The following is an 11,173-nucleotide window of genomic DNA, read 5'->3' on the forward strand; positions in this document are numbered from 1 at the left end:
TGGGTGACATGTCTGGTGAGTATGCAGCCCATGGAAGAACTGGGACATTTTCAGATTCCTGGAATTGTGTACAGATCCTTGCGACATGGGGCCGTGCATTATCATGCTGAAACATGAGGTGATGGTGGCGGATTAATGGCACAACAATGGGCCTCAGGATCTCTTCACAGTATCTCTGTGCATTCAAACTGACATTGATAAAATGCAATTGTGTTCATTGTCTGTAGTTTATGCCTGCCCATACCATAAGCCCACCACCACCATGGGACACTCTGTTCACAACGTTGACATAAGCAAACCGCTGTCTGCCATCTGCCCGGTACATTTGAAACCAGGATTCATCCGTGAATAACACACTTCTCCAGCATGCCAGTGGCCATCGAAGGTGAGCATTTGCCCACTGAAGTCGGTTATGACGCCAAACTGCAGTCAGGTCAAGACCCTGGTGAGGATGACGAGCACGCAGATGAGCTTCCCTGAGATGGTTTCTGCCAGTTTGTGCAGAAAGTCTTCGGTTGTGCAAACCAACAGTTTCATCAGCTGTCCAGGTGGCTGGTGTCAGACGATCCCGCAGGTGAAGAAGCTGGTTGTGGAGGTCCTGGGCTGGCGTGGTTACACGTGGTCAGCGGTTGTGAGGCCGGTTAGACGTACTGCCAAATTCTGTAAAACGACGTTGGAGGCGGCTTATGGTAGAGAAATTAGCATTAAATTATTTGGCAACAGCTCTGGTGGACATTCCTGCAGTCAGCATGCCAATTGCACGCTCCCTCAAAACTTGAGACATCTATGGCATTGTTTTGTGACAAAACTGCACATTTTAGAGTGGCCTTTAATTGTCCCCAGCACAAGGTGCACCTGTGTAATGATCATGCTGTTTATTCAGCTTCTTGATATGCCCCACCTGTCAGGTGGATGGATTATCTTGGCAAAGAAGAAACGCTCACTAACAGGGATGTAAACAAATTTGTACCAAAACAATTAGAGAACACTTTTAACTTTTCAGAGATCTTTTATTTCAGCTCATTAAACATGCGACCAACATTTTACATATTGCGTTTATATTATTGTTCAGTATATAGCTAAGATCTGTATGATATTATTATTAAGGTACTGTATTACATTTGTAAAGCGCTTTTCATTATACAGAATAATCTCAAAGTGCATAATAAAAAATAAAAATAAACTAGACAGGGAAACTGATACAAAGAACACCGCTGACACTACAAGGAACAAGGACACCAAGGAGCACCGCTATCAACATAAAGCCTTGCTAAAGAGAAAGGTCTTTAGGCCCACTTTTTAGGTCAGTTTGATGTAATTATAATCTGTCATCTGTTGTGAAAGAAGTACACACATATTTGAATATAATAAAATATGTATGTATTATTCATTCAACATTATTAAGGCATGTTTACGGACATTTGTATTATCACTGTCTGTGCTTAAAAGGCAATGTGCAAAATAACTTCCTATTATAATACAGTATTTACAAAATACGTATGTTATGAGTTGAAAAATAAATACATACTTAAAAAAATATGAATACAATGCATTTAAGACAATTAAATAACGTCACAACACTGAATCAGTGTTGAAGTTGTGTCCACGTAACACTAATTCTATACCCTTGTGAGAGGAAATGGCTAATAGTGCAGAGGTTTTCTAGGAACTGAAATTGCTGAGCCTGATACAAGGTGAAAAGGTGCTGCATTTCCGTAATGTTTACGTGATGTTCCCTTTGTTCTATGCTTCCTGTACAGAAACAACTATAACTATATAAAACAACATTTTATCAACGATATGTTCAAATCTGTCCTTATAGAATGATGCATTATTCTTACAGTGCTACACACTTATTTTGGTTTGCAACTCATTTTCAGTACAACTGATTCGCTCCCACATGCTTCTAACTTCTTATTTCTAAGAAATAATGACAGAAATCACTTTCTAAATTACTAGTAATTTAACAGACTGAGCGACTCTAATTTGAACCATTACATTTGACCTACAGTATGAGGTATGGGGAGTTTCTGGTTTGACAGCTGTAAACCACATACAGGTCACAATTCTATTTTTTCATTTTGGGTAACATGTCTGAGTTACAGTATTGCACTAATGCTGTACTGTACAGCATTGTAATCTGTACCATGTCAATTTACTTGGACCAGTCCATCATTTCCAAGCATTTCAACAAACTGGCTGTTACGGAGACAGACCTCTACAGACCATTACCGGACTCATTTCCCATTATGCTTTATATCATGTCTGATGACTCAGTCCTGTGAAGCATTGTTGTTGTTGATGACTTTCCTCTTGCGCAATGACACCAGGTCGTAGAAGGGGTCCTTGGTGATACTTGCTCTGAGGGAAAGACAGAGAGAAAAATAAGCCAAGTGTCCAAATCATCATCAAGTTCACTTCATCCCATTGATTGCCAGGTGTGGCCTGGTGCCAGCATTACAAGCCAAGTCATTTGTGAAGTGTATATGTGTAGTACAGGTATGTGTTAAGCCTGGGTTGAGGTATCTGACCTGATGGAGCCTATCCAGTCATCTCTCTCATCTGCTGTGGCGGCACTCATCCTGTAGGACTGGTGTTTCCCCTGCACCACCCTGCCTCCGTTCTCTGTCTTGCACGCCTTGATCTTCTGCCCTCTGGGGTTGTAGATCTCAAGACAATTCTGCTCACAAAGAAGCACACACATGCATACAAATGTTCACAAAACACACACCCAAGCCAAATTAATTTTTTCCAAAAAAGAAATGATCCCATAGTGTATTGGTCTAATTACTCCTAATCTTCCAGTTAAACCCTTCCTTCCTCATACAGAACTGATACTATGAGTCATACAGTGCCGTGACAGCTAAGAGAGTAGCTATGAGACTGAAACATCATAGAACAGGTGGCACTGCCATAAACCTCAGAAAGAAATATGCAGTCAGTGGAATACACAGTACCTGTTTGATTGAGTCTTCTATCTCTCTTACACAGAGGTTCTCAAGGGGAATGATCCCTATGGGGTCTTTATCCTGAGGGAGGAGGAGAGATGGTTTGGTCAAGGACTATAATTTAGCAGTAACTACTACCATCTTTTATCCTAAATTCCATTACTGGAAAACCCTATGACAAAGTTGGGGGTATAGCATACTCACTGTGGTATACTCAAAGTAGTACAGACAGCTGTCTGTCAAAATAAACCACCGCCTCTTCCATGTTTTCACCCTTCCTCCTGCAGAGAGGAAAAGTTAACATTTCATTACACAAATGAAAAGTTTAATCAGACAATTCTACATCCAACACGCGCCATAAAGGAAATCAGATCATTGTGTGGTTGTAATGACTACTCAGGGAGAAAAACAGGAGCTGAGGCGAAGAGGCGTTTCAAGGTGTTGAAAGCAGTCAGTGCAGTATCAGTTCATTGAAGGGTCCGGGTTTTTTGGAGTTTTGAATAGATGTTGGCGTGGCCCACTTGTTCAAGGGTCGCTAGGATCAGAGGAAGAGGGAAACAGTTCTTGACCGTAACGTCATTCAGGGAACGGTAATCAATACATGGACGAAGACCACCGTACTTTTTTCCAACGAAGAAGAAGCTGGACGCAGCCGGAGAAGAATGATGAATTACTCAAACGGTTTAATTCGTCCATGTAGTTCTCCATTGCCTCATTTTCCGGGATAGGTAGGGGGTAAACACGGCCCTTCGGTGGGGACACTCCAGGGAGTAAGTCAATAGCACAGTCCTCTGGGCAATGTGGTGGCGGAGTGGAGGCCTTGATTTTTGCTGAAGACATTGCTGTACTGGGCGTATTCAGATGGTATGGTGGGTGGCACTGCAGAGGCAGAGTCCTCAATGGTGGTGGCTCTGCAGGGTAGGCTGAGACAACTGGTGAAGCAGGTAGAAGACCAGGACAGTAGTTCACCTTGTCGCCACGAGATGGCAGGGTTGTGACAACAAAGCCATGGGTGTCCGAGGATGAGTGGCTGTTTGGGGGATGAGAGTTCCATGAGTTTAATGGTTTCGGTGTGGAAGACTCCAATCTGGAGGGTAACGCTCGGTGTCAGGTGAGTAATGAAGCCCGTGCCCAATGGCTGCCCGTCTGGGTGTTAATCCTTTAAGGAGGGGTGACATGTGTAAGATCAATGTCAAGCTCTTGTACTAGCTGGTGATCAATAAAACTACCTGCTGCTCCCGAATCTAGCAAGCCCTCTACGTACTTCGTAACCCCCTTCACGGTTATTAATACTGGGATGGAGAATTGCTTCTGGGAGATATTTAGAAATACGGACCCGCCTACCTGCATGGCAGCGGAGGGACCCTTCTCATCTCTCCATGGGGGGCGAACAGGGCAATGGCTGAGTAGATGATCTTTCCCTCCACAGTATAGGCAGAGCCCTTCTTGGATCCGCCTTTGACGTTCGATACATGGGAGAGGAGCATGACCCAACTGCATGGGCTCTGGAAGACTCAGACGGGATCATGGAAAGAGAAGGTTTCGGGTTCCTGGGTGGCAGAGTTCTTCGGCGGTCGGTGATGAGGTGGTCGATGGAGCTGGACATACGAATATATTGATTTAAATCCTGAAGGTAGACGGTAAGTAAAGCAGCCTCACTCCATCCACTCCCTGCAGACATGGTGCGGAACTCGAGGGCACACACGGCAGCTGAATTGCGTCCTTGTTGAAGGTCTATGAGGAGGTCCCCTATAGGACGACCGGAAATAGAGTGATCGAATACCTCTTTGAAGAGGGTGTGGAAATGGGTCTCGGATCCGAGTTCTGTGCTGTTGGCAGTCCATATGGCGGTGGCCCAATCCAGGGCTTTGACTGTGAGTAGAGACACAACAAAATCCATCCTGCTCTTGTCGGTGGCGAAGTTAGTGGGGTTGTGCTCAATGTATTTGCTGCATTGCATCAGAAATCCCTGACATTTCCCAGGTGAACCGTCATATTTTCCAGGCATGGATATGAATGAAGGAGGGCTATGGGTTACGATACCTGGCATCGGAGGAGTAGAGATAGGCTGGCAGAGAAGATGGCCGATTACCTCCATACGCTCCTCTTGCCAGGTTAGGCGCCACTGTAGCTCCGCTGAATCCATTCCGTTTTTGGTGAGGTATTCTGTAATGAATACTCAGGGAGAAAGGTGTAGATTCACGCGCAGAGCCCGGCAGGTGTTTATTACGCAGAGCGCGGCAGGTGTTTATCACGCCTTCGCAGAAGGCAGGAATCGTGGTCACAGGCAGGGAATGGTCATACACAGGTAGGCAAACAGGCAGGTGAAACAAAACTAGGACTGAAGGCTAAAACTGGTTCTCACAAACAAGCTAGGAAAAGGCTTAGTAGAGTCAAAACGAACAATACCTCACAAAGCACAAACAGAAAGAACTGAACTAAATAAGGAGCTGATGAGACCAGGTGAGTAACTAACACAGGTGAAATCAAGGAACAAAAATGAAAGACAGGGCTACGTTCAAGAACACAAAGAAACAGGGCTACGTTCAAGAACACAATGTGAACTAAGAAAATAAATACAGAACCTTACAGTGGTAAGCTTATTTTTAATGCTTGGTAATGGCACAATGATAAGACAATTCTCTCAGCTAGTGATATTGCTAATCATCTCACCCATTTTGAGCAGCCAACCCTCTCTGTCCGGGTTGAAGAAGGTGTGTGTGAGGTCGTTCCCATCATCCTCTGGGATTTTGAATGGCTCGTTCCGAATGCTCTCATAGAGTTTCTGGATTTAATGAGGTAGTATATGAGAGTTAACTACAGCTACAGACAATAACAACCAAATACGAGTCACATTCTGAGAGTGGAGTTAACTCCTGACCTCTGACCCCTAAGGCCTCACCATGAGCAGGTCATTGGGCAGGTCACCCCCGTTGTTGATGCCTCTGTTCATACTGAAGAAGCACTCCAGAGTGGGCTTGTCCTTCACGTTGGGGTTATGGAGACTGGTATTCAGCATGATGACGGCAAAGGACAGGATGTAGCAGGTGTCTGTTTGAAACACCCACACATTTTATTACTGTTGGGTCAATTATATTTATTTGCATCCTTAATCAGCCTCACTTTTGAGAAATGATTTGAATATGCCTCAAAATGTACTCCTCAACCCCCTCCCCATCTGTCTTGCTGATCTGTCAGTGTTGGGAGTCAGCAGCATGGTAGAGGAGGCTGGTGCCTGTGCAGTACAGTACTGTACAGTACCTGTTGACTGGAAGACCCCTGCATTACAGTCACAGTAGCGTGTAGCGAATGCCTCCATCATCCTATCAATCTTCTGGGCTTCTCCAGGGAGACGGAAACTCCACAGGAACTGCCTACAGGGATGAGCCAGGGAACAGACAGGGATCAGACAGGATTTACTCTGGAAATGAATATCTTTCAAAGGCTAATAATGAGAATATGTTGATATGAGTGTAAAAGCTGTACCAGTGTAGTGCAGAACTAACCTCAGTGCCTGCACCAGATTCAGGTCGGAGAACTCATGAAGTTCTACAAAGGCTTTCAGAGTTTGAAGGTGCATTTCCTCCCTGCATGAACACAAACAAGAGGCAAATCAGTGAGATGGAGATGATTGAGATAATGACTGGTTATGATAGTCATCATTATCCCCATCAACAAAGCCATCATTATCTTGGTCATGTTAAGAAGCATTGTGTACCTCTCTCCCAGGAAGTTCCCTATGGCTGTCTTGTTCAGTCCTTCCTCTTTGTATAGGAACTCAGCCACTGCCTCTGCTGTCCACTCCAACAGGTCATTGTCAACCAGGTACTGAATACCCTGGAGGAAGAGGCCATGACAAGTCAATGAACACATGTATGAATTTGGAAGATATGAATGCATTGACGTATACTTAAAATAAAAAATAGCAGAAATCATAATGAGGTCCAAAGCACTGTAATGTGCAGTAGTGGTCATGCACATATGAACATTCTGTATGCATTGTCTGACATTCAGAGAGAGCCACTGGAAGCAATATATATTATTATATCTAAACAATGCAGAGCTTCCAGCTAAAGAAACCCTTGACTGGATCTCTTGCCTCTGCACAAACCCAAACACAGGCTTTTCTCCAGGGTGGTCATACAGGCCAGGGGGACTTTATATTATGGGTTTGACCTCTCTTCAGATGAGAGGAAAGGAGGAGTGTTTGTGGTTTGAGCAGGAGTGTGCGCCTCCGCTCCTCTTCACGGAACAGGATGTGGTTCTCTCTCTCTTTCTCTCCCCCTCTCGCTGCCCCCGCACAGCTTGCACTTCTGCACATAAGTCACATCACTCGCTCAACATTCGTTCATTTATTGTGTCAGATTATTTGCTCTGTCATCTTGCAGTTAACTATTTGACCTTCTAGCTGTGGCAAGCCTCCGTCAGTAGAGGTGATAACTATACACATCTCTACTACTTCCATTCTAGAATTGAAGCACTTCACATTTCGGGACATATCTGATCAGTATGTATTTGTGTTTAGTGTATTCCATATTGAGTAATGTTATATACAGTTGATGTTATGTGTAGGGACCTGACTTTGTCCTAACCAGAGAACCAGGAAGAACTAAGGGCCCTAATTACAGTGCGTGACATGAGCTCACCTTTTTAGGGTCCATGTTGAATTTCTTTTTCCCACATAAGAACCTCTTGTTTCTCACAACATTTTTGCTGAAGAGAGACAAAGACAAAACAGAAGAAAGATTGAAAAAGGTTAATGACAACACTTTTACCCATAAGTGTTATACTAGCTACAGTATGTGTCCACTTTATCAGAGATGACACACAGTGAGAGTGATATACTTAAAGGCAGCTGGGGTTGTCCTGCCAGGAACATGTCACAGTGTTTCATGCTGCTGACATTTAAGAGGTTTACCACATTCCTGTAGCTGCTAGTGAAGAAACAGGAAACACACATATACAGAGGGGCCTTACAGATGGGGGGGGCAGAATCTGTTCTTGTTCTGTAGGACAACGCCCCCAGATGCCACTTATGAGGATGAGGAGGTGACCACAGTGGGGTGGGGGGGTTCATGGGGTGCAGCACCCTCTGCTCCACTACTTCCCGCGGCTATGCCTCCATACCTTTCTTAGTTTGAGTTAGGGAGGGATAGGACATCAGAGATGTGGGAGGGGCCTCTTTGTCAAGATGGATGTCAGGAAGTATTGTTGATCTGGTGTTTGGGCTGTGATAGATTCAAAAGAAGCTACCACACACTGCAAAGTGTTACTGTAGCTTACTCTCCCACAGAGGAAGAGGCCTACTGGTCAATGGTAACCTATCTGAATGAGCCATTGTGCAAGCTCTAACTTACTTCTCCTCGTCCGCCTCAATGTTGTGGATTTCCGTCATGACGCTGTCAATCTCCAACCTCAGCTTCTACACAAGGGGAAATGATGTCAAATGGATGAGATGGTAATATGTGCTATTTTAACCATAGGTGACTCAATCCCTTGGTCCATACAGTACAGAGGTGGAGGGTCAGTCTATTCATAAAACTGGACCTTTCTGAGATGTCATAACTTTTGAGGGAGGCTTTGTGAATGTAATAGCTGTTGTAGGTAATGTCACAATACAGTTAGTTTTATTCTGGCAAAATGCAGTTTCATAAAGCATTTTGACTGTACATAAAGAGCAATGGTTGAGAGCATGATTTACTGTACCTGAATGTCATCTAATAGGTCACTCTTGTGTAACTTCATGGTGTCTATCTCCTGCCTCTCCACTGAGCTAAGCATTGTGGAAGCTGTAGAATAGATTGTACACACAAACATAAACACACAGATGAAAACATCATTAACATCAAATGCATAAACGAAGCAGTCCGACAAAACCACTAATTGAGACATCTTCCTGTATACACTGAAAATATCAAAGGTGTCAGAAATGTGCCTTGACAACCACCCTCACACCAACCCTAGCATAACTCAACCTACTGCACTTCTCAGCACTAGCTAAATATAACTGCTGAACTTCTCTTCTACAGAATGAACACCAGTAATGTCCATTAGTAGCTGATCTGCTCTAGTCTTGTCCTCATAACAGCTTCTCACCGTTTTTAGATGAGGGTTATAGACACACCTAAAATACATATTCATTACTCCCTTTTCAGGTTATAACTAGACAATACAACATTATAACAAGACAATACAACATTATAACTACACAATACAATATTATAACTAGACAATACAACATTAAAACAAGACAATACAACATTATAACTAGACAATACAACATTAAAACTAGACAGTACAACATTATAACTAGACAATACAACATTAACTAGACAATACAACATTATAACTAGACAATACAACATTAAAACTAGACAGTACAACATTATAACTAGACAATACAACATTAACTAGATAATACAACATTGCCAAACTCCATCTACCATGACAATTAGATGTGTGAACACTATACCGTGAGCAACACCTCTGAACGTTACTTGATAGTCAGTAATGAGAACTTGAGGTATATGAAGGCTATATGACAACAATATGCCTCTATAAAGTCAGGTGGTGCTATAATAAACTGAATAACATTCATCACCGTGGTAAAAGTGATCAAAACAAACCACTTGTATCCATTGAACACTGCTGACTTTATAACACAGTGTATGTAGGTCATGGTAAAGAGACTGAAAGCACAATATTTACTGTAGACTGTAGTGGGTATCTATTGTGAAGACAGGTACTATATCATTACACTTTCTTATTAGTGTGTTTCAATTTCCTTTCTCAAGTAAGATATTCACAGCAACAGCTCAACCCCCCATTGTCTACTGACACTTCAAAACTTCATCATCTTACAGAAAGACACTAATGTGTTGTTCATTGTGTTAATCCCCAGCTACTATAGCCTAATTAGGGATGTTAAATTGCAAAATGGACTGTAAAACGTAAAAACCTTACCTTTTCCCCAGAGGAAGCTGTCTTTTCTTTGGCTGCCCATGTTGGAGGTGTTGGAGAGAGACTGTGGCTGTACAGGAAACGTGTCAGTGTTGAAGTACTGCATAAACTACACTGCCAATACCATCCTCAAAACATAATGACCTGGCCACCTAAAGTCAGTGCTGTTACTGAACAACAAATAACATATACAAGTAAAGAAGGTGTGTGTGTGTGTGTCTGTGCGTGCGTGCGTGCGTGTGTGTGTGTGTGTGTGTGTGTGTGTGTGTGTGTGTGTGTGTATTGACAGGTGATACCAGTTCGAGATAGATCTAATGCACAATATCCAGAATTATTCAGCGGTCAGTGTAAATATGTAGCCCACATAAGTGAACTTAAGTCATTTGAAAATCACTTGTGCTGAACTCAAACAACCACAGATTGAAACTCTGGGGAGACTAATAGATCAACCAATTGCTTACCTTCATAAATAGATGTGTGAGGTCATGAGAGAGTCATTAAGTTCTGACAAGACTCATGTAGACATGTACAGTAGATGGGAAGAGTGCTTCAGGCAGGGGTGGAAGCCACTTGTGACGTCTCAAGTCAAGTACCATGCCCAGAGTTGCGCAGCTCAAACTGTGAGCGCGTTCGTAAATTCACTCTAGCGTGCCAGAGTGCGCTCAGAGTGCGCTCTGAGCGTTCGTAAATTCAGAGCGTTGTCAGTTTGTCAGTTTGTAAATTCAGAGCGTTTCGCTCTCGGAGCGTTCAGAGCACTGGACGCTCTGGCCGAGAAGTAGGGTTGATCCGAGCGTTCTGACCTCAGCTGGTTAGGCGGTTTTCATGTTATATAGAACGTTCGTGACTGTAACTGTGCTGCTGGCAACAATTTCATTAAATTTTTTTGCAGACGTTTACTGACACCGGTCATATTCAACGGGTATTGCATGTTCGTAAATTCATCAGTTATTCTGCACTACTGCACACTCAGACGAGAGTGCTCTGAAATCGGAATAGATGGCAAGAGTGCATTTACGAGCGCACCCCTAGGCATCAAAAGTGTTTTTTATAAATCCACTACTTTTTGAAATTATATAATTCACTGACTACTTCTTAGTTAGGCCTATAAGCGGTATTTTCAGATTGTTCATGTTCATTTACAGATTTCTGCAACAATAAAACATAGAACTTCTGTGAGTAGGGGCTAGTTGTCGGCCCAGTTTATATAACTTGTGTGAGTATAGGCTACTTGTCAAACGCTGGGCCCAGTTTCTTGATATATGGCA

At 43.1% G+C, this 11,173-nt stretch overlaps 1 protein-coding gene across 2 annotated transcripts; it reads right to left on the minus strand.

Moving 5' to 3' along the window:
• Positions 1-925: 925 nt before the first annotated feature.
• LOC121568924 (cytohesin-3-like) lies at positions 926-10,468 on the minus strand. Of its 2 annotated transcripts, XM_041879405.1 has the most exons (14): positions 10,370-10,468; positions 9,912-9,978; positions 8,655-8,737; positions 8,306-8,370; positions 7,595-7,661; positions 6,667-6,785; positions 6,455-6,535; positions 6,210-6,322; positions 5,851-5,999; positions 5,622-5,733; positions 3,153-3,229; positions 2,958-3,029; positions 2,532-2,680; positions 926-2,361 (listed from the first exon to the last, which is right to left on the minus strand). In XM_041879405.1, exons 1-14 carry the CDS (start codon positions 10,373-10,375, stop codon positions 2,274-2,276), a joined length of 1,248 nt encoding a protein of 415 aa, XP_041735339.1. In that variant the 5' UTR covers positions 10,376-10,468; the 3' UTR covers positions 926-2,273. The 2 variants fall into 2 exon arrangements, with proteins under 2 accessions (XP_041735339.1, XP_041735338.1); XM_041879404.2 differs by lacking the exon at positions 10,370-10,468 and having other exon boundaries at positions 9,912-10,354.
• Between the last annotated feature and the right edge of the window lie 705 nt (positions 10,469-11,173).

Source organism: Coregonus clupeaformis, unplaced genomic scaffold (genome assembly GCF_020615455.1).
Source record: "Coregonus clupeaformis isolate EN_2021a unplaced genomic scaffold, ASM2061545v1 scaf0549, whole genome shotgun sequence".
Classification (NCBI taxonomy): Eukaryota; Metazoa; Chordata; class Actinopteri; order Salmoniformes; family Salmonidae; genus Coregonus; species Coregonus clupeaformis.